This window comes from Hyperoodon ampullatus, assembly GCF_949752795.1.
Source record: "Hyperoodon ampullatus genome assembly, chromosome: 1".
NCBI lineage: Eukaryota > Metazoa > Chordata > Mammalia > Artiodactyla > Ziphiidae > Hyperoodon > Hyperoodon ampullatus.
This window is the reverse complement of record NC_136914.1, coordinates 181,790,814-181,817,275: the sequence shown is the minus strand read 5'-3', so window position 1 is coordinate 181,817,275 and position 26,462 is coordinate 181,790,814. Positions and strand designations below refer to the sequence as shown.

Genomic DNA, 26,462 nt, shown 5'->3' with positions numbered 1-26,462 from the left:
ATGAAGTATCCTCTTGATTTTATGTGATCATAAGCTTTGAGCATGCCACAAATTTGCAGAAAACACCATATTCTCTTACTTTACTTTTGGTGGGTAGGATGGGGGATAGGAGGGTGGTGGTAGATGCCCAACATCTTCAAAGACATGCTCTGAGTTATTCTACCATTTAGATGATGGGGCTTTTGCCAAAATTCATGTAGGATTACCTACCAACTGTTGTAACTAAATTAGAATTGGCAAGTAGCAAATATTGGAGGTTTTTTTAACACGTTCATCATTTACAGTAGTTATTCCTGAATATAACTGGCTACAGGTTATTTTCCCTCACTCCTCTGGGGTTATTTCATTGATAAGCACATAACCCTAAAGGATAGCATCATGAACAAAACATTTGAATAAATTCTAATAAAAAAACTATAAAAATCTTAAATAATTCATGATATAGGCAAGTCACCACATAATAATTGCTTTGATAAACAAAATCTTACAAATTCAGTAAAAAAAAAAATCAGCAGCATAAGATAAAGCAAATATGCAAAAATTTTAAACCATGATAAAATAATTAGGTTTACATTATACAGTTAATTACAGCAAAAATAGTTTTGTTGCTGTTTTAAAACACAACTTAAGTTTTAAATTACATCACTTGAAATTAAAAAAAAAACTACTTTACTACAAAATGAATTCTACGTTTTTGAAAAATCACTCAAAAATAAGACCACTGAATTGTTTTCAAAGTAGTTCTATCAATGACTAAACAACTCCCCATCCCTCCCACCCCCACAAGGCCCAAGTAGTCATCTACAGCAGCCCAGAGGTCCAGCTGATGCTTCTAGACTGCTGTCCGTATCGGAGGCCAAAGTCGGATCTGTTGACATTGAAGACACATCATTGACAGACGATGATGACGATGGATGCTGAGAGCCATTGATCACTGCTGCACCTGTGCTATGAGAAACAAAACAGCAAATCAGTTGCAGACAGAGTTGCAGACCGAGCTACTTGTACTGTACTGACTACCTCCAGTGGTCAATAATTTTTCTTTTGGTTTTAAAAGGCTCACTAAAAATAATCACAAGTGATATTCAACACAACACTAACAAACACTTTTCACTGCTAGCTACGAGGTAAGAATTCTGAAATCGTCTGGAAACTTGGAGTCCTGTCCTTTCAACTAATTTGTTTTTCATTTTCAGTTCAGGACAAGAATTGTTAAGTCCAAGCCATAGTTAGAAATGGTCCTATGGAAAGACTCATGAATTGGCTTCAGACTGTGTGTGAGTAACACTTAATAATACATGCAAAACTGTCTGCATTGCATTTTGTTGGAGAGAGGATCTCAAAGGAATGTATGACTCAAAGAGTTAAAAACTACTGCCCTAATAAATGTAAATTGATGCAGCCACTGTGGAAAACAGTATGGAGGTTCCTCAAAAAACTAAAAAGAGAATTGCCATATGATCCAGCGATCCCACTCTTGGGCATATATCCAGACAAAAACTATACTTTGAAAAGATACATATACCCCAATGTTCACTGAAGCGCTATTTAAACAGCCAAAACATGGAAGCAACCTATATGTCCAACGACAGATGACTGGACTACTACTCAGCCATAAAAAAATAACAAAATAATGCCATTTGCAGCAACATGGATGAACCTAGAGATTACCATACTAAGTGAAGTAAGTCAGAAAGAGAAAGACAAATAACATATGATATCACTTATATGTGGAATCTAAAATATGACACAAATGAACTTACCTATGAAACAGAAACAGACTTACATAGAGAACAGACTTGTGGTTGCCAAGCAGGAGGGGGTGGTGGGGAAGGGATGGATTGGGAGTTTGGGATTAGCAGATGCAAACTATTGTATATATGTATAACTGAATCACTCTGCTGTACACCAGAAACTAATGTAATACTGTAAATCAACTATACTTCAATAAAATAAATTAAAAAAAAACTACTTCCCTAAAAAAAGTGCTCTATGATATCTTCTCACTGTAAAGTCCAAACAATCCTTCTGGTACATCTTGTTTTAAAGCAAAAGCCAAGACGAAGATTAAAATCATTTTAATTCAAAGGATCCTCAGTTCAACTGCCCCATTTGGTTACGTGACTTGCCGAGCCACACAAGTGCCCCAGTTAGGTAAACTCAGGTCTTGTTATTTCAGTTCTAATAAGTACTTGGTATATGCAAATATGGACTTATTAAACACGAAAGTAGGGGGAGACTGTTTCCTTTACCAAAAGTATAGCCTAACAAGCATTTCCTGGATTTTAAAAAGCAACAGGAATACTTAACCTATAGAAAAATCCTCTCAAGGGGGTTGGGTCAGGAAGGGAAGGGAATGACACCGTGGGGTGGGGAAAAGTTAAAGGTGATTCATGTACTAGGTTAAGTGCTTTTGAACTACATGACCACTAAATAAGAGTCATTCCAAATTTGAGTATATTAAATAACGCAAGTTATACAAAAGTTCCTAAGAACACATTCATGGAATAAAAACCAATGGTTTTCAAACTGAGCAATAAGAATAGGGGTGAGTTTCAGGGACCCAATGATGTTAAAACTAAGCAGGTTGAAAACCACTGTTCCAGAACGCAGCACCTCATTGTTTGAAATTATCCCTCCTTTGTGTCCAATGATAAGCAATAAAAACACTTAAATATGAAAGGTCCTCTGAGAGCTTGTCTTCAAATCTAACAATGAAAATGCTAGGGAATGGGAATAGGCAAATCTTTAGGGCAGTGGGGCAGGGACTGGGAAACAGAAAGGAATGGAACCACAAGGGATAAAGCAGGTGATGGGAGGTGCACTGGGAAAGAAAAGCAGACTGGGTACTTCAGGCCTAATAGAAGAGAGGAAAAGGAGAAATGTGATAACTTTCTAGACCCAAGAACCCATTAGCTCCCAGCCAAGAGTGAAATGAAGATACTAAACTTTTAAAAGTTCAATTGGTACACTACAGAATGTACCTTTTCTGACTAAAGAGTATACAATATTATGGCTAGCTTCAAAGACCTGTACTGAAACATTCAAATCATAAAAGGGTTCTATATACTTTTTCATGCCTCTACTTCTTTATCCAAATTTTATTTCATCCAAATTTTTTAATCTAATAAAAATCATTTTTTTCACTTGATTTTATTTTTATTTAAACATCTTTATTGGAGTATAATTGCTTTACAATGTTGTGTTAGTTTGAAATGCATCATAATTAAAGTTAACTTTTTAATCTGAAAATCAAATAGCTAAGGGAAAAAAAACTTGTTTACTTCTGACCTTTAAAGTAATATATTGGGTTGGCCAAAAAGTTCATTCGGGTTTTCCCGTAAGTTACAGAAAAACCCAAACGAACTTTTGGGCCAAGCCAATAGTAAATTCTCAATATCTGAACAGCAGTAATATGGAAAAATCTTTAATTTCAGGTATCTGGGTCATTTCCCTCTCAGTGACTCTACACACTCAAAGGTATGCAAACTCATTCTAGTATTAGCCAAACCAAAATAAAGATAAGAGGCAATCCAGAAGGAAAAATATTTACTTTTTAAAATCAAGTCGAAATGGTATTGTGATTATCTGATATTTTGAGTCATCAAATACTGTATCTTGTTTTTGCATATAATCAAGAACTGAATATTTTTATAACAGATTAATTTACTAACACTCTTTTTTGCCAGCTATAACTGAGAATCCAGAAAATGTCTAGAAACTTGCAGTCCTGTCCTTTCCACTGATTTATTTTGTAACCATAGCCAAGTGTTGTCTAGGATTCAAATTTTTCACTTATAAATTAAGAACAAACACAACTGCTCTATCTATCTCATGAGATTATTAAGTTTACTCAAACATTTGACACTTAGGATGTGCCATTCACTAGGACAGTATGTTAAAGTATAAAACTCTCCCTAATAATAGACTTTTCAAATTCCATTCAAGCCTCCATCATGAACAATTCATTTATATGACTACTGTATATCAATACAAAGCTAATTAACTGAGTTATTAAAGCATTTATAAGATAGCTTTTGTTACAGCTAATTGTAGATAAAAAGCTGTTGAAACCAATTTATGTTTTCAAGAGGATCTATATTAAAATTTGGAAGACTGCATTCTTGATCAAGGTTTAAAAAACAAAGAATTAAAAGAACTCAAAATATAACCAAAAATGTCATAGGAAGCTACAAAAATTATTTAAACAAATATATGTTTATAGTACAACAAAATGGGCACCTGAAATTATACCTATAAATCTTACTTCATTGATGCTAAATATGATATCCATTTTTTTTCTTAGAATGTATAAGAATTTTAGAAGGATTAAAATGGCATAGTTTCACGCAAATTCAAGACCTACCTGTTGAAACATTACTCAGCCTTCAAGGCTCAGCTCAAATTTAATCTCTTCCCTAAAACTGCCCTATTCTCTGTTGCCAGCCATATGTGATGCTGGAAAAACCAGGCCCTCTGAAGTTACTAATAAACATGGCTTCAACTATTGCTTTGCTACACAAAAGATTTGTAGTCTTATATCATTTAATTTTTCTAAACTTGTTTCCTCATCTGTAAAATGTGCACAACAACCCCTTCCTCAGGGTTCTGGGGGGCTGAATGAAACAAAGTGCAAAAACTATCAGTGTCTATCATGTAGTATGTACTTAATATGTACATGTTACCTGTCATTTAACTTTTCCTTTAAATTCTTTATGCTTTTACAAGTACTAAAATTTAATATAAGATGAGCTTATGATAAAAGAAAATGTTTAACTCCTGCAAACCAATGTTCTTAAGAGCTAGAATACCTTCTGACAGCAGTTTTAATGCTACTGCCTTAAACAAATCAAAAATACCAAAATGAGAAAGAGGTATCATGTACAAAATTGGTATCCCGTACAGAATTTTGCCATGAAGTTTTAGTTTATCTATCCAAAGTAAGGATTGTTAAATCACAGAAAGGTAAATATATTGAATTGTGATAAACTTCTTCTTTAAAGACAACAATGCCAACAACAACAAAAAAAGGTTTTAAGTTTCTGTTCTTCAATGGGATGTCAGTATCAAAGAAAAAGATATGCATTTTATGAAGTCAGTTACTGATATACTAGTACAATGTACTGATAGAACAGTGTACCAGTGCTTTCAAATTTACCACAGAAATTGTATTCCTTATACTTAATAAACTTTGAATACTAATGGTACTAAATATGGAAAGAACTGAAGGTTTCAGGCCACTGAAGACTACAACGCCAAGAAGTAAACTGTAATCTTAACTAAGCTTATATTGTAACCAACCTAAAGGAGAGGGTTGCCCCCGTATAACTCCATTCTTGGTTCTCTCCTCCAAGTCCATAACTTCTTTGTATATCAATTCTGAAAAAGAGGTGAACAAAAACTTTTCAAAGTCTGAGAGGCAATCTCCCAAGATATGTATGCTTTAAGTAAAAAATTTTTACACACATTAAGTACTTCGAATGGTGTTCTTGCAATGGCAGAGGCTCCAGAAGTGTCAGCCTAAGATTCAAAGGTGTTAATAACAATTTCTTGATCCTCAACCATGAATTATACTGAAAGAAGTAAAGTCTCTGCTATAATATTCCGAAAGTTGGATTAAGATAGAGCTGGGGTTAGAAGCTTTATCTTTTTTACTCCACCAGCACTTTGTACTATACCATATCATTCTGTACAGCAAATGCTAATTTAATTCTCTCAGTGAGGGCCTGAATCAAATTTGTCTTTAACTTCTATTTCCTGAGCCCTGGCATAGTACCTGGTACATTGTAGGTACTTACCCAGATATCTGTTAAAAGATTTAAATGCAAGAGTATGTGGAACCTTCTTTAATCAGAATAGAATATAAATATATATATATATATATATAAATTTTTTTTGCTGTACATGGGCTTCTCACTGTTGTGGCCTCTCCCGTTACGGAGCACAGGCTCCGGACGCGCAGGCTCAGCGGCCATGGCTCACAGGCCCAGCCGCTCTGTGGCATGTGGGATCTTCCCAGACTGGGGCATGAACCCGTGCCCCCTAGCATCGGCAGGTGGACTTTCAACCACTGCATCACCAGGGAAGCCCTAAATATATTTTTATTAAAGAAAAAGAATCAGGTAACTATACTTTAACTCCTTCTGAGTTGAAGCATGGCATGCTATGACTGTCAAGAAGATTTCTTCATGAGAATCTTGTTCCTTAACTAGGCTTCTGGACAGTGGGTGGACTGCTGGGAGGACTACTCCAAATGAAGAGTAACACCAGATCCTGCCTTGCAGTGTACGTGCCTCCTGCCCTGTATTCTTCTATATGATCCTGATGTCAAGTGTGATGTGCCTTATGAGTCTGAATGCCGACCTAAGAAGAACCTTCTGGTGGATGCTAACATTGCCATTATTCATCATCTTCTCTGGGTCATAAAATCCTTTGAGAATTGCATAAAAGCAATGAACCCTCTTCTGAGAAAAATGTATAAACAAAAATTGTTGCAAAGAATTTCAAGGAGTCTGTAATTCTTTACATTAAACTTTCAATAAATGATTTCTGATCACAGGGTATGGCAACATTCATGTTGATAATAAGGTAAAACAAGTGGATATGTTGGGATGAACAAGAGTTGGAGACGGCTAACTTTGCTTGCGATGGTAACCTACTTGGGCTGGGAAGAAGAAAAATAGGAAGTCTTGATAGAGGAAAGAATGGGACATGCTTTTCTTTAAAGAAACAAAAAGGAATGGTAAGCATTCCGGATAGGAGGATTAAAAAGAGAGAGAAAATACCCCTTTGTAAAGTGGGACTGAGGCAGAAGAACCAAAGCTAATCAGGAGTACTAACTAGACAAAGCAATCTGTAGTTCATGGCTTTGGCAATGAATTTTTCTGTTATGATGCTAAAATTCTTAAGCAGATCTTGAAAAAGGGAGTTTGTAGGTAATTACTAAACGGCATTTGGGGCTAGGAGAAAAAGATACAGAATAAAGATAAACATGTTTACAGTAATCAAAAATCCCAGATATAACCATATACAAATGAAAATACGATGTTTCACTGATTTTAAGATGTACTTTTTTCACAGTTTAATATCTTTGAAACTGGGTTGCATCTATAATCAATCGTGCAGTACAACTGGCATTGTTTCCTCTTTCTTAGTGGTACGTAATAGTGTGTTTTACAATTGGTGGCCTATTAAGATTCCATGAAATACCAAAAATGTTTATTGTAAATGTAATGATATAGAAAAATATCAGGTTAGATACTTTAATACATACTCTGATCTATAGTTTCTATACTCCTGTATATTACATATATAGATGCACTAGGTTCTACCCAATTCTATCATTCTGGTGGGCTCTACAGAGTCTAACTATATGTCTCCCAAAGTCAACTTGGCGAAAACTAATCTCTGGTTATTCCTAAGAAGAAAGAATCAAATTCATTCCTCCCAAATAAATCTGTAGATGGATTACGTGCTCCGATTTATATTTTTGCCTTCCAAGTATTTAGGTTCTTAGCTATTAATAACATGTCTTCTGTCTACCTGATTTTAAGTGACTTGTCCAAAGTCATGTAGTTACAAAAGTGGTCAAAATATCAAATGACAACAACATAAATGGAGGCAAGCAGGATCTAAAAGTTACCTGGCCGAACTGTCCCAGGGAATCTTTTAAAGAAAGAAATATTTTAACATTGCCATGACTTTCAAAGCATTATTAATGTTCAACCAAAGTAAAAAAATAAAATAAAACTATTGGATATGCAAAGATTAAAAATTAACTCACTCTGCTGGTGAGGGTGGGGGTAAAAGAGACATTCCCATAAAATGCTGATGGAAGTGTAAACTGCAACAATTTCTTTGGAGAATAATCGGAAATAACTGAAAAATATCCTTTGGCCCAGTGAATCTCCTTGTAGGATTTTTCTTACAGGCATGTTCTCAGATGTGCACAAGAACACTGCAGAGTTGTTTGTAACAACAGACTAGATACAACTTAAATGCTCTTCAAATGGTTGTTAGATACAGAACCCTGTGACACAGCCGAACAGCTGATCACTAACCGGCTATTAAACCAAATGAGCCAGGTATATGGAGCAAGAGAGAATAATCTCTAAAATATACGATTATATCAACAAAGCAAGTGTGCACTGTATACAACCATATGTGACTAAAACAGGGTGGGAGAGGAGAAGGGGGAAACATTAAACACACAAGTTTGTATTTTTGTAGACTACGGAAGCACATAAAAGTTCCAGAAAGCACAAATGTGTCTTTGTCTGGGGTGGGGAACAAAGACATTAGGATTAAGTCAGTGAGGGAAGGAGACATACTCTCTACTTCTGTAAAAATATTAAATCATATTATTAAATATCAGTTACGAATAATAGAAAATATCTTTCACTTCCCTAAAATGATGAATAAATCAACATAGAAAGCCAGAGCTCTTTCAGCTTCATCTTAAAGAATCTGGTGAATGTTACCTTTCCACTCTTCTATTGTGTGTTCTCTTTCATCTAACTGCTTGTCAGGTATCTTTGGTGGTGGCTGAAAAGCAAGGGAACAATAACTGAGTCAGTTTATTGGGGGTATATAAATTCTTTACAATTATTTGAAATGTTAGCCAGACAGAAGGCTTGGAAAAATACATCATTAGGCCAAGATTGATCAATGATCAACACTGATCTCGTGTAGACAGAACAGTGACAGGAAAAAAGATGTTTAACCGTCTTTTTCTTTTCTTCCTGTTTTTGAAATTGTCACATTTTATTTATATCATAGAATTGTGGTATGCTTTGGATACAATAATTTGTTTACAACTAAGTTAAGATGTTTTCCCAAAGTGCTCAACATTCTAGCTCAGCATACAAGGTGTCACGGCAAAAAGGCAAGAAACAGTGGGGGGGGGAACTTTATTTTGTGTAGGAGGTACTTGGATATGTTCATTCTCTTAAGAAACTTTTCATGCAAAAACAGAAAAACACCATCATCATTTATTTATATTTTTATTTAAAATTAAAAAATATCCTCCAAACCTAACTTTAACTCTAACTCTAAGAGTACAATATAGTCTTCAAACATTAAAGAAAAGAACTTACAGCTTCTGCTTCAGAAGGATCATACCAGACGTTGATATATGGGTGCTGGAGAGCTTCATCTACAGAAATCCTTTTAGATGCATCAATTACCAGCATTTTGGATAACAAATCCCTTGCCTGACTGGCTGCAAAAATAATGAGATGTTAATGTACACATATCTCATAAAAGCTTTAAAATTATCAATAAATTTCAGAAACTTGAAATTATCATTTATTAAAAAATGCTTTAAACAGAATAGATTTATTATAAAATTAGGTCATACATATGATTAAAAAATATAAAGTCACAAAAAAATAACTAAAGAGAACTAAAACTTCACACTGTTCCATTACCCAGAGACAATGTTATGTCCCATGAGAATATGAATACACCCTCATAAACCCCCTCCACAACCACCCACCTACCCACAATGGAATTAAAGATATATGTTTATAAAAAGTACCTTTAAGTTTGTTGTGTTCCGAGTCAGCCGGGAAAAGTACATCAGGGAAGAGTTTCTCAAAGCTATATCCAGCATATTTAGGTCTGTTTTCAACATAAGTCCTTACTGTTGGTTGTAGTTTCTTCATGAATTCAGGACATGGTGTTCCAAGCTGTTCAATAACTTTATTCCACTGATCAATATCTAATATCAAGTAGCTAAGAAAAAATACTGTGTATCTAATGTTCAACATATTAGTCATATCCATATTAAAATAAGAAAATGGCAATTAAAAAATCCTAAGAAAGAATGTGGCAGTTATAAATCTTACAGCCACCTTGCAAAAGGCAATGATTGTAGGTGGACAAAAAGGATCAGTAAACAAGCTTTGTTAACCTTATTTATTATGTGCATGTGTGTGTCTACTAATACTAACTTTATCATAAAAATGGAAGCTTAAATTCTAAATTCTTAAATTCTAAATACACAAATTCTAAATATAAATGATAAGTGGCTCAAAGAAAAATGACAATTACTACCCATAAGGACTCTAAATGTAAACTGTACATAATTTTAGAATACAAAATTTGCCTTTCCTTCCAGCTTATCAGAAAATGTGAATGCATTTCCGAGAAGATAGGAAATATTTCTTATTACATGTCCTGCATTTCTTGAGTTTTCTACACTAACAGAAAACCAGTAGCAATAAAAATGATGGCATTTCCTTTTGCCATTCTTTGTTCAGCTTATGTTAATAAAATTTTTTTAAAGCTCTGGAATTTAAGAAAATGACTCAGTATTTTGGTTAAGGTGTAAGGTTAGAATTCTCTGGTTTCTTTCCTTCCAATCTTTAGCGTTTACACCTCAAACTCCTCCCCGTGGACTAAGACCTAAAACTTTCCTATTGTAACCCAGTGAATACGGTTTTTCCCATTCCTCTTCCTAAAACAATTCTAAGTTTCACTAGCTGATAGACACATAACAGATCACTGTTATTATAAAGATTAGTAGTCAGTCAGATGAAAAAAAATCATGACCCAAATCTACTCATCACCATGTAAAATTATTACTGCTGAAATTCTCAGATGAAAAGATCAGTGTGTTATGTTGAGTAATGAGACAATAACCAAAAGACATAACACACACAGCACATTAACAAAAAAGGAAGCGGGGAGGACAAAACAAAAGGATGACCAGAAGCAACAGACAATTCCAAAATTCATTATGTCCTAAGTACTTCTAGACTTACTCAAGTGTATAATTATTAGAAAATTTAATACAAGCCATGACTTTTGATTTAGGTTAAATAAATCAACTCAAAGCCAGCAAATAATTGCGGATAATTAACCTGAGCAGTTTTCAGAATTAACATATGAAACAACAAAAAAATTAGGGAAAGGAAAGTCTAAGTCAAATAGCAGGTGGTATTTTGAAAGAGTAATTTAACAAGACTTTCTTATTAGGGAGAGACAAAATACATTATACCTGACCAAGCTGAAGTGCTGTCATACATTTTGACCTTTAGAAACTACATTTTAGGCCAAAGATAAGGATACGATCAGTACCTGGGAACAAAACACCACCTTTGATCATTTCTCCCATGATGCACCCAACTGACCAAATGTCAACTGAAAACAAAATGCAATGACATTAACATAAAGATTTTGGTTAAAATAAAAAAAAATATATAAACATTAAAAAAAAAATCACACACACCATGTATACTTCAAAATTATAGAAAGCAGTATAAAATAAAAATGAGTGACAGTGAATGTGCTCTAACTACCAGCAGAGACTGTATTTCCTACTGCCAGATGCAGCCTACAAACATTTCAGCTTTGTATCTCAACAATTTTTGAACTATAACAGCCACAAACTTTACGTCTGTTTAAAAAAACCCACATGTATAAATGTACACTATATTCATTTTCATTAGAGAACATAAGGAAGTTCATCACCTAACTAATTAAACTGCTGCAGCAGCACAAGGATACAGTCCCTTCCTGGAAAGAGGATTTTGTGGCAAACCATTTCTCCCATAATGCACCCCACAGACCATAAATCCACTATATGTTTGCAGCACAAAAGAAGGAAAAGCAAAGCAAAAGGTCGTTAAAATCAAAGAAGCATAATATGACTGCGTTATATAAAAACTGCAAAACATCACCAAAAGAAAAAAGTGATTTTAATTTTAGCTAATGGAATAATTTAAAACACAAAATATTTGTCAAAAGGCTTTGATTCACAAAAGCAAATGTAAAGTGTGGCGTTTTAACTACATATCTAATTTAAAGTGAGAGCTATGCACAGAAATCACATAATTTAAAAAACCTACACATTTTGCCCCTGAAAATTTATTTATAAAATATGAAAAAGAACCAAACACAAATCTTATAAGTAAGGCTGAAAATGTACACGAGGTAGCAAAATTTTAAAAATAAAATCTTTATACTATTTTGAGGTCCAGCTGTGCACTATACTCTCTCTTTAAGTCAAATAAAAGAAAAAAGCATGAGCAGAAATAATCTAGTATATTAAAATACTTAACAGAAACAATGTTTCTATGAATAATTACAGTTATTCTATGAATAATTACAGTTCAACTTTCAAGGATAAAATTTTAGAGGAAAAGTTAATTTAAAGCTCTTCAGAAATTTTCAAGTTGGAGTTAATAAATTCATTCTGAGAGGTGCTATGTTTACTCTGAATTGAAGGTCATTTTTCTCCTTGGCAACACCATGCTGCATTTACTCTACTATCCCAAAAGGAACAAGTGCATAGAGAACGAACAAATAATCAATCAAGAAAACTTAGTAAGAGAAGTATATTTCATGTTTTCCACCTAAAGTGTTTTAAACCCATAGAACCAAAACGCTTTTGGTTTAAGAAGTTGGTTTTGGCTGAATACAGTTTGAAAGTTCCCACAGATTTATTATCTACAGAGTTTCCTAGTGGACTTACTGACCCTTGCCAACTTTAATTTTTTTCTTTTTTTTTGTTGGCCACACAGCATACACGATCTTAGTTCCCCGACCAGGATCAAACCCGTGCCCCCTGCAGTTGAAATGCGGAGTCTTAACCACTGGACCACCAGGGAAGTCCCATGACCCTTGTCAACTTTAAATGAGAGCTCTAGTCAATACTGAAAAGAATCTGCTAGACATAGAAATGGGCAATTTGAGGACCTCCACCTGTTTCATTAAAACTAAGCACATACCCTGACATTTTATATCTTTGGGTTTGAAAATCAGACAAAGAGAGTAGGTGCTTGCAGTTTAATACAAGAGGGGAATGAGCAATTTGAAAGGAAAGCTTTAGAAACTTGCATTTGTTTTTGAAGTTTGAAGGCCCCAATCCTCTAATAGCAAAAGAAGAAAAGGGCAGGAATAGATGTTAGAAATATACCCTTTACCAATACAGGAGGACTTGGGAACTTAAAGTCAGTACTTTCTAATACACTCATGAGGAGACTGCCAGTTCATTACAGAATTTTAGGAGCTAGATTAGGAACAAATTTTAGAAATCCTGTGGAACTAAAGTTTCTCTAAAATTTCACATTAAAATACATACAATTCTTTTTATGTTTATGGCATAGTTCAACTTTCAAGGATAAAATTTTAGAGGAAAAGTTAACATTCATAAATCAGTTCAGAGAAAAATTTTTTCCAGGGTTTTCATTTTTTGGCAAAAATCTATTAAAATAATTTTTCCCTGTGGACTTTATAGAGAATAGCAAGCTTTAGTTAAATATTCAGGACACTACTTATGTACATAATCTTAAGAAAAACATCTTAAAACAGATTTCAAAAGCTGCAAGCATAAGAGAAGATATTGTCTGAGTTAATGAAGACTTTCCTCAGAATATGATAAGCCTGATTCATACATAAAACAAGTTTTACAGGGTCTAACTGCTTAGTCTATTTGGCAGTTTAAATATATTCCATTATCTCACACTTTCCAAAAAGCTTTGAGCCGGCTTTCAATAAAAGATGTATAAAATAAAGTTGTTAAAACAGGTGGGGGTGGGTGAAAGGTGTTACTAACAGGCAGAAGTTCTTATGTTTACCCTTGCTGGCTAATGTAGTTATCATAATTCAGCATTACATTTGACTCAGTTTCCTGCCCCCCCCCCAAAAAGGCAATAAGGTAGATCTATATAATTCTTATCTAAGAAAGGAAAACATGTCAATTCTTTACATGACAGTTTTTCTTGGTGCTAATTTCTGGTAGGGAGCTCCCAAGATCACAATTATAGGACAGAGTGCCACATTATACATTATCTGTGACAATCAATGGTTTTACAGCAAATACAAAAACAATCTTCATGCCAGTCACTTAAAGCAAAGATTCTCAAAAAAAAAAAAAAAAAAAGAGTCTAATACTAAATCTAACTCACTGGATTTTACAGGGTATAAGGCAATTTTAGATAAAGAGTAAGACAACAGAACAGCATGTTTATTTAAGAACAAAAGAATAGTAGTAAATATTTGAAGTGTTTTTAATGAGCTCAGAGAAGAAAATTAAGCTAAAATCCTCAGTTCAATGTTATCTTTTATAAAAAAGAGTCCCAGAATACAGTTTCCTGATTCAAAGTGAACTGCTGCTTCAGATTCTTTGCTAGAAAAAATGTCTAGGTCCTATTCTAGTAAGTATTTTGGATTAAGTTACCACATTTAAAAAGTTATAGTTTAAGTCAATAAAATCCTGTGTAGACTTATTCATCTCTTAAATGACTGAGATTAATAAACAAAATTTCTTAAGTATAAATATATGTATGTTTATGCATAAAATTTTTTTAAATTCATGAACTACATGCCTGATAATGTTCTTCAACCTTGATTCTAATGCTGATACATATAAGTGACTATACTTGCACATAATAATGTGAGTTCTTTAAGGCTGGACACAAGGTCTTTGATGAAACATTGTTTTCTCCGAAAGGCAACCTTAAATTAATTATCCATCAGCTATGCAGAATGGCATTATTGCAGCCCTTAAAGTCTGCACTAAGTGCTACTGCTATTAACTTTAATGTCATGGGATTGGAAATGTGTGCAAATATCATTAATGCAAACTTAAGATTTCTTGAGCCCATGTTAGAATGCTCATTTTCAAGTTACAGGCAAGAAAATGGTATATATTCTGTTACAGGGGCCATGGCAACAAATTCTTTATCTAATGCTAGTGTTGATGATTATATATTTGTATTTAAATAAACAGGGGCCCCAAGTTTTTCCAAACGTTTATGACAGAATTTGTAGTTACTTTCAAACTCCTGATAAACATCATTTCATACAGTGATACATTTAACTCTATGCACTTCAATTTAAGTATTTACATAAGAAATCTGATAAACAAAAGCAAATAAATCAGAACAGTATTTCAAGTAAATAGTGTTTGCTGACCGTTTTCTTTGTAGCCCATCCCTAGGATGACCTCAGGTGCTCTGTAGTAGCGAGTCACTACGTAAGGTGTCATCATAAAACTAGTTCCTGCAGTCCTGGCCAGTCCAAAGTCAAGAATCTTCAATGTGCAGTCTGATTTTACTACTATATTACTGGGCTTTAAGTCCTTCAAAAATAAAAATTAAAAAAATGGCTGCTATGATATAAACAAATATTTTGCAGTCCACAAGTTATGAGATCACTTATAAAACAATTCATGGTTACTGTTCATTTTTCTCACTGTAATTGTTATCACTGCACAGATTCATCATAATAGGCAAATCTGAGAAATTAGCTTGATGGCATTTTTAATTTATGAATATATACAGTTATTAGAAGTTAGTAATGCTTTATTTGCTAGAAATTATGATTAGCTAGAAACTTTCAATCAAGTGGTGTGAAAGCAATTTGGAAAGGCATCTCAAAGCTCACGTAAGAACTATTACGGTAAAAGTAAGAGAGAATCGTAAGTTAGCATCTATATGCACTTGTATACTAAATTTTCAGCTTTTAAAAGATCCCATTTTAAAGTCAAAACAAGCTTTATATAGATACTATATACCAACAATGGGCCATTCTATGTCAACCCAAGCACGTGTCACTTGACCTTTCAAACTGGCAGATGTTCAACTCTAAAGGATCGAAGTCAGTCCTTCCATCACTGATTTCCCACCCGAAATCGTACAAATTTGCTCATAAAATTTTTGACTGCTAGTTGAGGTAGGACACCATTGTCTTGGTGCCACTAATCCATAAAATTACTTGCTGTTGATGCTACCAAATAATGTCTTTGTGAAGAATTTCCCACCTGAACCCAACCTCAATGAATTCTGTGCTATGATCATTAAAAGGCAGCAGCATAAACACTCATGGCTTCAAGTTCAACCCATGAACTTGTTAGCTCCCATGTTAGCTCCCATGAATTCTATTATGAACCAAGAGACCAAGGAAAGCAGGAGTATGATTCACATACATTGAATACCAGTGATTGATGTAACACAGAATAAAGCTGGCCTGAAAGATAATAATTACTTTTGTAATGTCTATATCCAGAGAAGCATGTATGCTGTCTTTAGCATATTTTGATATGCAATCATGGATGGGTTAGGTGATATGTAATCTATAGGTTTTATCAAATTAAAAATAGATATCAACAGGCTTATTGAAACAGAAAATGAAAATTTTCATTATTGCTATCCTGTAAATACGTTGTCACTATTTCCAAAATACAATATCTCTGCAAAGTAACACTGCATGTTCAAAAATAAATATTATGAGCCTTGATACTATTTCAATGTCTATAGCGTTGGTTAATGATTAATGGCTCTTCATACTACTGCATTCTAGTCTAGAAATAAGATTTCAACCTTAAACACTTTATTTTGGAAAGATTAAGAACAAAATACAATTTTTTAAAAATAGACATCTTGTTAAGGAAAAGAAACTGTCCAAAAAGAATATCATCTGAAATTCATCCTTGCATATCAAGATGTACCTTTCTACACATGTTTAAGTTGCATTGTTATCTATACCTCTGAAGAATAACTGAACTTGTATGAATGTGTGACAGAAGTAATGGACTAACAATATTCCACCTTCTCTCCCACATTTTTCCAGCCTGTGATTAATTCTAGTCAATGGGACGTGAGTGGGAATCAAGAATAGAAGGGCCAGTGCATAACATCCTTTTGTCTCTTGCCCTGCTTTGGTGACTAGTAACATTCTAGATATTGAGCTGCTGAGCATCTATGTATGGCAGAGTCCTCACTCCACTAGGACCTGTACTGGACACATACTGTGGGAGATAAACCTTGGTTGTGTTAAGCCACTGAAAACTCAAGTGTTTGTTAATAACCTAGTTGTGATATTGTGATTTATAATACGAAAACCATATTTGGTCATTGTCCCAATTACTAGCACAGAGCTCCTAGAACCCTTGGAATTTCCTAAGTGATAAGAGCAATAAAGGTGAAAGGAGTGCTTTTTTTATTCATAAGAAGTACCTTTCAACTACACCAGAATTGACTTAATGAGGTTACTTTTGGAAAGTCCCGAAGGATAAGGCTGGTTGCCAGGGAACCAACAAAATAATTAGTGTTGGAACTTTCAGTCCCACCGGCCCCCAGACCACCCGGGAGGGGAGAGGGGCTAGAGACTGAGTTCAATCTCCAATGGCCAAAGATTTAATCAATCATGCCTATGTAATGAAGCCTCCATAAAAACCCAAAAGGACTGGTACAGAGAGCTTCCGGTAAACACATGGAGGTGCTGCGAGAGTGGTGCACCCAGAGAGAGCTTAGAATCTCCGTGCACCTTCCCACATACTTTGCCTTATGCATCTCTCCATTTGGCTGTTCCTGAGTTACGTCCTTTGTAATAAACCAGTAATCCAGAAAGTAAAATGTTTTCCTGAGTTCTGTTAGCCACTCTAGCAAATTAACTGTATCTGACGAGGGGGTTGTGGGAACCTCCAAATTATAGCCTGGGATTATGACTGGCATTTGAAGCTGGGGCAGTCTTGTGGGACTGAGCCCTTAACCTGGAGGATCTGATGCTACTGAATTGAGTAAAATTGTAAGATACCCAGGCTGGTGTCCAGAGAATCTGAGAACTGTTTGGTGTGGGAAAAACTACCTCACATCTGGTGTGAGAAGCATTATGGTAGTAGTGTGAGAGTAAAAGAGACACCTAAGAATGTTTTCCGTTACACTAGTCTATTCTGACTAACACTGAAATTGATGACAGGAGTACGGTGTGACTATTATAAACACAGGATCATAGCTTAGTAGTTGAGCAGCAGGCAGCAGGGAAACTAATATCAAAGGTTGGAAAGGTGATCCAGGTTATAGAGTAGCAAGACATTTCATGACACTGTCACCTACAATAACTTGGAAGGCACAGCACTTGCATAATGAACTTGAGCTCTAGAACAGGGGTTGGCAAATTAATGCCTGCCTATTTTTGTGAAGAAAGTTTTATCAGAACACAGTCACACTCTCATTACCTACTGTCTATGGCTGCTTTTGTGTTACTATGATAAAGTTGAGAAGCTGTAACAGAGACTGTATCTTATCATCTGCAAAACCTAAGATATATACTATCTGGTCTTGCCTTTACAGAAAAAGTCTGCTGACCCCTGCTCTAGAAGGAGATTGAAAAGCAAAACTTTAGTAGTGGGTATAGGTGGCTATTGGCTACAAATCAAAGAATTGGCCACTTCACAAGAAGAAATAAAAGGGAACAGAGAATCTAGAATTTCAAGGCCTTGCCATTCTGGGAAAGCTAAATGCTACTAGACCTTTCAAAAAGAAAAAAAAAAAAAGAAAAAATGGTGGGTTGCTCAGCAAATATCTCTGCCTCCTAACCCAATATACTTCTTCACCTTATTGATGGGCCTACACTAATTCTGGCCAATGGACTGTGAGGAAATGTGATGTTCATCAAATCTGAAGAGAAGTTTTAGATGTGCTTGATTGATTTAGCTTGGCTCTTGCCCTTCTTTCACCATGAGAAAAGGATGGGCCCCAGGGAGGCACTCCTTCAGCCTGGATGCTAAAACCTGGACATGAAACAAACCCTGAACCTGATCCCATGATCTGGAGCAGTGCCACACAGCCAACCTGCAGACCCCTGAGCAAGAAATAAATGTTGTGAGCCACTGATATCTTGAATTTGTTTCTAATGCACCATTTTCACATAACAATTCTGAAAGCCTTTGATGGAAGAAGACCTGAAAAATCTTTCAACTGATGAAAATACCTCAGACTTGCCAACAGAGGCCTGAAAACATAAAGGTAGACATTAAGTCCAAGAATATAGAGCCAGTGAGCTACCAGATGTGCTTTGAAAAGAACTGTAATTAAAAAGATAAGAAGTCTCCTGAGTTTCTAAGAGAGATGTACCATTTAAAAAAAAAAGAACTCCTTAAGCCTGTGACTGTTATAGCCTTAAAACAATGGTTCTCAAATCAGGGCAATTTTGTTCCCAGGGGATATCTGGCAATGTCTAAAGACATTTTTGGTTGTCACAATTGGGGAGTACTACTGGCATCTCATGGGTAAAGGCCAGGAATGCTGCTAAACTTTCTACAATGTACAGGAGAGCCCCTCAAAAGAAAGAATTATTCATCCAAAATGTCAATAGTGTCCAGGTTAAGGACTGTCTTAAAGTGACACTTGGGCCTCCAATCTTTAACAGATAGGAACTTGTGAAACAGGGGCAGCCCCCAATGAGAACACACTTTCCAATACCCACTTCAGATATACTCAAGAAGGCTAGCAGAAAAGACTCTCCACAGGGTGGAGCCAGGTACCACAGAGAAGAGTGGACAGAGTGCTCCTTGCAGACATCAGATTCAGGGCCTAATCAACGAGTAGTCTTCCCCACCACAAGGGCAAAAGGACGCTAACAATGTCTACACAACAGAATTACAGATTACAAATAAATAACGACTGCATTTTTCAACTTCCCAAATGGGATTGTTTATTGTAGTTACCCTGACCCTGTTTGACCACCATATCTAGAGAATGGGGGGAGGGGGAGGAGATGCAAGTGACCAGATAATTTGGTCATTTTAGTTCTAATATTTCTGGACCAAAAGGAGAAATATCTGGATTAATGTAGAGATTACTATGTATCACTTAGCACTAAATGCCTTGATAGGCTAGGACTCTGGATTATCTTCCCTAAGGAGGGGGTGACTAGGTACTAGGTGTGGAATAAAGGAAGCAAAGGAATGCTTGATAAGCAGAGCAGAATGGCACAGACCATTCTGAAGTCTGCCTCCCCCCACTTCCCAGTTCCCTTACAATAAGGCAGGTCCTTATGACTAGTTCTGCCCATGGCCTTAGACCCAGTACATTCCACCCGGCTTTTTCTTCCCCTGACACAGGGACCAGCAACTATCTAGATGCTGGAGGCTTATACAGCTTAGCTTGGATCTCTGAGCAAATATGTAGAACTCCATCCCCCATCCTGACTTGTACTGAACCCCTAAAGGATGAAAGCTCAGGTTATTTTATCAAGCAAGTAATCTCAGACAAGCAGAGAGGGTAGGTAAGGGTAAGGGGAATTTAGGAGTAGAACACAGAGGTGAGTATCAATTGTGGCCTCAAGACCAGCTACAGAAATGGGTGCTATGGTTTATCCCATTAAACTTCTTGGAACTTGCTCAAGAAACAGACATCAAATAAAATCCTGGAAAAACAGTTTCCAGAGCTTACCGTATGAAAGAAGTAGGAACAAATGGCACCAGGGGTGGCCTATGGTGGGTGCTGTGATACCTGCTCTGAGCCTGGGTTTAGGACTGAGGCACTCATTCTTCCAGGGGCTGGCAGTGTTGACTACTGACAGTTTTCAGCAAAATCTCTCTCCAGGAAATGCCCTCAGCCACAGAGAGCCACTTTTTCCAAAGTCTGCTCTCCAAGACCAAGGTCTGCTTGAGTCACCAGTTGAGGCCTCTAGAGTGATTGCATCCAATTTTTCCCCTATGTCTATTTTTTACTTCCTTTACTCCCCACAGATGTTGATCCTGAGGGGACTCCCCATTAAACTTCTTACATGTCAATATATCTCCATCCTTGAGTTTGTTTCCCAAACAGCCTGATCTAAGATAAAGGCATATTTTTCATCATAGTAAAAGACCCCAATATGTCTCTAATTAGCTCAAATTTACTGTGTAAATTTTCTATAGTTGTACTTAGGTTTAAACACTTTATCTGTCTATACTAATGGAGTATGTTAGAACATCCCAATAACTATCATTGTGTTCGTGCAGTTCTTCTATTTTCTACAGTTTAAGCTTGGCATACTGCAACACTACTCCATGTATAAAGTTCTTCACAGTTATTTATCCGAATAAGTGTATTATACTCTTTATCTTTACAAAATGACGGTTTATAACAGTATTCAACTTCACCTCATTAAACAGAGATTCCTTGTTTTCACATCTGTATTCTCCCAGTACATCTTTGCCAAAACCTTTGCTCTCAGCCTTTGGGAGTTAGCTACAACTGTCTGCATTATAGAAACATATACATGTTGGTGGTGGGTTTGTGTGTAGGTCAAAATCTGACCTTTTAATGAAGAGGTAATCGCATCTACAAATTATGCTATATATTGGTCTTCTGTAATTTAATGTTTCCTTTTTTGCTTCTTACTGTTTCTTTTGTTTTCAATCTTCTGTCATTTGATCTATATGTCTGTTTTACCCACCCGCTACCCTCATTAATTTGAAAATTTTCTATTTGGAAGATGTTACTTTACTATAATCAAATTAACGTCCATGGTTGCAGATTACTTTCCTGATCCATAGGACAAAGTTAACAAACAAAAACAAAACCCAGAAGTCTAACTCACTTGCCTGTAACAATATAGAGTATGGGATGAGGAAAGTAATGTACTCTCCCATCTAAAGAGATTTCTCTTATGTTGCTTAAAGATAGCATTTACATATAATATTATAGCAGTATATCTGTATAATTGCTTTGTATATTATACAAAGCAATTCGATTAGAATGATAACTAAAGATAAGCCTGAATATCTCAGATACGTAATTAGTTTAAAATAGTTAACTTGAGCACAAACTATGTATTTATTTCCTTTTTTGAGTTAGGCTATTTGATACAAGGTAGCATAGAATGAAGATATAATTCCACTGAATTAAATAATTTTTTAAGAAATTCCTTTCAAATTAGATGCAACACTTTCAAAGAATAAGCTAGAATTAAAACTAAAATACAAAAACATAGACCCACACAAAAACTTGTACACAAATGTTCATGTCAGCATTACTCATGATAGACAATGGTAATAATCCCTTAAGTGATAGTCCCTTAAGTGATGAATGTATAAACAAAATGTGGTAGATCCATATAGTGAAATGTTATTTGGCAATAAAAGGAAATTAAATACTGATACCTGATACGTGATACATATGTGGATGAATCTTGAAAACATTATGATAGATAAGAGAAGCCAGCCACAAAAGACCACATATTACATAATTCTATTTATATGAAATGTCCAGGATAGGCAAATATATGGAGACAGAAAGTAGATTAGTGGTTGTCAGGGCTGAGGTTAAAGGGGTCAGGGAAGAATGGAAATTGAAGGCTAATGGGTACAGGATTTCTTCAAGGGGGACAAATATGTTCTAAAATTAGACTGTGGTCATGGTTATACAACCTTTGAATATAATAAATAACACTGAATTGTACACTTTAAATGGGTAAATTGTATGGTATGTGAATTATATGGCAATAAAGTAGTTAAAAAACAGAGTACAAAAATATAAAGTATTTCAGAATATATAAGAAACACAACACTGGTGAATACTTAATTTTATGTAACTGGTAATAAAAGCAGGATATTTTATATACTGCTTCATTTAAGAACAAAAATAACCTTATATTAATCTATATAAATCAGTGAAATATATCGCCACAAGAATATGATGAAAGGCAGTGATGTCAGCAAAAATGGCAAAGAAGTAGATAGCTCCACAGAAGATCAGAATAAACTTTTTCAGAAATGTGAAAATAGTCAAAGGTTTACAACAACCAAGTGAACACAGAATCGAGAAAAAAACAACTTAAAAACAATAGAAAATATTTATGGGTGGTGTTTTTATTAGCCCTTGCCCTACCCATCTCCCTGGCTGGCTGGGTGGGTGGGGGTCCTTGAAGAAAGCAGCCTGCATTCTTAGTACTGGACCCCAGTCCAGGGATAGACAGACAGCATTTCTTGAAACCATTGTAAGCCAAATAAATAACTTACTCTGCCTGGAACGAAACATCAAAGTTGAGGAAAACAAGACACGGCATACCATCAAGCATACCAACAAACACATAATGGGAATCCCAAAAGGAGAGAAGAGAGAAAAAAGGGCAGAAAGAATACTTGAAAAAATAATGACTGAAAACGGCCAAATTTAATGAAAGACATGAATCTACAAGTTCAAACTGCTCAATGAACCCCAAAAGGATAAAAAGCAAATAAATCTGCACTGACAATCATTAAACTCAAACCACCAAAAGACATACAATCTTGAGAGCATCAAAAAAGAAGCAACCTGTCAATTACAAGAGATTCTCAATGACATTAACAGATGGTTTCTCAAAAGAAATCATGGAGGCTAAAAGACAGTGAAATGGCACATATAAAGTGCTGAAAGAAAAAAAATGCCAAACAAAAATTCTATATCCAGCAAAAATACCTTTCAAAAGTGAAGGAAAAATTAAGACATTTTGGGATAAATAAAAGCTAAGGGAGTTTGTTCTTAGTATACCTGCCCTATAAGAAATGCGAAAGGGAATCTTTCAGGTGAAAATAAAAGGACACTAGACAGTAACTTGAAGTCATATAAAGAAATAAAGAATACTGGTAAAGGTAATTATGTAGGTAAATACAAAGGTCAGTATTATTGTATTTTGGGTTTTTAACTCCTATTTTTTTCCCAATATGACTTAAAAGACAAATGCATTAAGCAACTATAAATCTACCTTAACAGGAACCCAATATAAAAATATGTAATTTGTGATAACAGCAACATAAACGGGTAAGGACAGGTTGTATAGAAGCAGAGTTTTTGTATACTATTGATGCTAAGGTGGTAATAATTCAAAACAGATTGTTATAAGTTGAAGAGGTTAACTGTAACCCCCAAGGTAACTTTTAAGAAAATAACTGAAAAATATACAGAAAAGGAAATGAGAAAAGAATTAAACAGTACACTGTAAAAAAAGCAATTGAACACAAAAAAGGCAGGAATGAAGGAACCAAGAAACAAAAAGATATGACATATAGAAAACAAATAGCACATGGCAGAAGTTAACTTCTTCCTTATCATTAATTACTTTATATGTAGATGGATTAAACTCTCCAACTAAAATCAGAGAATGGCAGAAAGGATAAAAGAAACATGATTCTACTGTAGGCTATGTAAACAAGAGACTCACTTTAGATACAAAGGCATAAACAAGTTGAAAGAATGGAAAAAGATATTTCATGCAAATAGAAACCAAAAGAGAGATGGAACAGCTATACTAGTATCAAACAAAACAGACTGTAAGTCAAAAGTTGTTACAAGAGGCAAAGAAGCAAAATACATATTGATAAAAGGGTCAATACATCAAGAAGATAAAGCAACTGTAAACATACACATACATAACAACAAAGTCCCAAAACACCTGAATCACAAACTGACATAATTAAAGGGACAAGCAGACAGTTACACAATAATAGTTGAAAACTTCTATAACTGACTTTCATTAATTGACAAAATAATTAAACAAAAGATCAATAAAGAAATAGAGAACGTGAACAACACTATAAACCAACTAGACATAACAGAAATATATAGAATACTCCCTCCAAAAATTCAGAATACATTATCTTTCTAAAGTACATGTGGAACATGCTCCAGGATAGATCATATGTTAGGCCACAGAACAAGTCTCAATAAATTTAAAAAGACTGAAATCATAAAAAGTATCTTCACTGACCACAATGGAATGAAGCTAGAAATCAAGGAAAAGGAAAACAGGAAAATTCACAAATTTGTAGAAATTAATATTCTTAATCTATGGGTCAAAGAACAATTCACAGGGAAATTAGAAAATACTTTGAGATGAGTGAAAATGAAAACTGAATATACCAAAATTTAGGTAATGCAGAAAAAACAGACCTTGGAGGGCAATTTTAAGGCTGTTAACACCTACATTAATTTAAAAAAAGAAGAAACATCTCAAATCAATAACCTAACATTCCACCTTAAGAAACTAGAAAAAGCAAACTAATCCCAAAGCAAGATGATGCCAGGAAATAATAAAGCTTAAAGTAGAGATTAACAAAATAGAGAACAGAAAAATAAAGAAAATCAACAAAACCAAAAACTGGTTCTTTAAAAAGATCAACAAAATAGATAAACCTTTACCTAGACTAAGGAAGAAGAAAGAGAGAAAATACAAATAAATAAATTTAAAAATGAAATTAATAATAAATTTTAAAAGTTGGGATATTATCACCAACTTTATAAAACAAAAAGGATTGATAAGAAATACTATGAACAGTTGTATACCAACAAATTAGATAACTCAGATGAAATGGACAACAGATTATTTCCTTCTTAGAGACACACAATATTACCAAAACTGACTCAAGAAACAGAAGAGCTAAACATATCTATAAAAAGTAAAGACAGTAAATCAATAATCAAAATCTTTCAAACAAGAAAAGCTCAGGACCAGACAGCTTTCTGGCAAATTCTACCAATCATTTAAAAAAGAATTAAGATCAATCCTTCTCAAACTCTTCCAAAAAACAGAAGAGGGAGGAACACTTCCTAACTCATTCCAAGGTCACCATTACCCTGATACCAAATCCAGACAAAAACATCACAAGAAAAGAAAACCACAGGCTAAGATCACATATGAACACAGGTGCAAACAATTCACAACAAAATGCTAGCAAAACAATTCCAATAGCATATCAAAAGGATTGCACACTATGACCAAGTGGGACTTACCCAGGAATGCAAGGGTAATTCAATACATAAAAATCAATTAGTATAATATACTACATTAATTGAATCAAGGAAAAAACAAATATATGATCATCTCAAATGATGCAGAAATACATTTGACAAAATCCAATATCTTTTCATGATAAAAACACTTAAACCAGGAATAGAAGGTATGTGTCCTATGTAAAGACACGTGTGGTATTTGCCCTCAGCTACAGGTGATCTCTAGGCCAGTGGAATGTCTGACTGACAGCAGTGTCTTTGTTTGCCTGGGAGTTTCTGTCACAGGACAGTCTAACAACATGATTTATAACTGGGGCTTTGGGACACATGTCAGTTCCAACCTCTGGAGAAACAGGAGAGTAGAGGTATTAGTGTGAACCTTAGGAAGTGCTGGAGACAAAAGTCAGCCAGGCAGGCAGTACGTGACTGAGCAGCAAAAAAAACTTTGGAGTGAACTTTCCTGGCTGGCAATACCCCACACACATTCTCATACTTTGTGGCTGGGAGGAAAAGGACGAATGACTGAAATCTCCATGACTCTCCCACATTCTGCCCTATACATCTCCTCCTTTGGTTGGTTCTAATTTGTATCCTTTAGCTGTAATAAAACTTTTAAGTGTAGTGCTTTTTGGAGTTCTGTGAATCTTTCTAGTGAATTACTGAACCTAGGAGTGGCTGTGAGGACCCCAAATTTGCAGCCAGCTAGTCTGAAGTGAGGGTAGTCTTTTGGAGTCTGTACCCTCTAACTGCAAAATGTGATTAACTCCAACGCAGAAGGAAACTTACTCAGACAGAAAGAGTGAAACCCCAGAGGTAATATCACACTTAATGGTGAAAAATGAAAGTCTTTCCCCTAAGATAAACAATAAAACTAGATGCCCACTTTTGTCACTTCTATTCAACATTTTACTGGAAATTCTAGCCAGAGCAACTAGACAAAAAAAGAAACTTAAGGTACCCAAATTGGAAAGGAAG

The 26,462-nt window shown here is 35.0% G+C and overlaps 1 protein-coding gene across 5 annotated transcripts in view; it reads right to left on the bottom strand.

Moving 5' to 3' along the window:
* Nucleotides 1-797: 797 nt before the first annotated feature.
* Nucleotides 798-26,462, bottom strand: part of MAPK8 (mitogen-activated protein kinase 8) — a gene marked incomplete at both ends in the record, with an annotated part of 42,944 nt that continues 17,279 nt past the window's right edge. Inside the window, 7 exons of one of the 5 annotated variants that reach the window (XM_079698042.1) lie at nt 798-943; nt 5,302-5,379; nt 8,481-8,544; nt 9,096-9,220; nt 9,539-9,721; nt 11,512-11,583; nt 14,923-15,088. In XM_079698042.1, coding sequence (XP_079554168.1) covers nt 798-943; nt 5,302-5,379; nt 8,481-8,544; nt 9,096-9,220; nt 9,539-9,721; nt 11,512-11,583; nt 14,923-15,088 — 834 coding nt within the window. Of the gene's footprint in view, nt 944-5,301; nt 5,380-8,480; nt 8,545-9,095; nt 9,221-9,538; nt 9,722-11,073; nt 11,146-11,511; nt 11,584-14,922; nt 15,089-26,462 lie in introns of all 5 variants that reach the window. The other 4 variants (XM_079698044.1, XM_079698041.1, XM_079698043.1 and 1 more) reach the window with 4 other exon arrangements.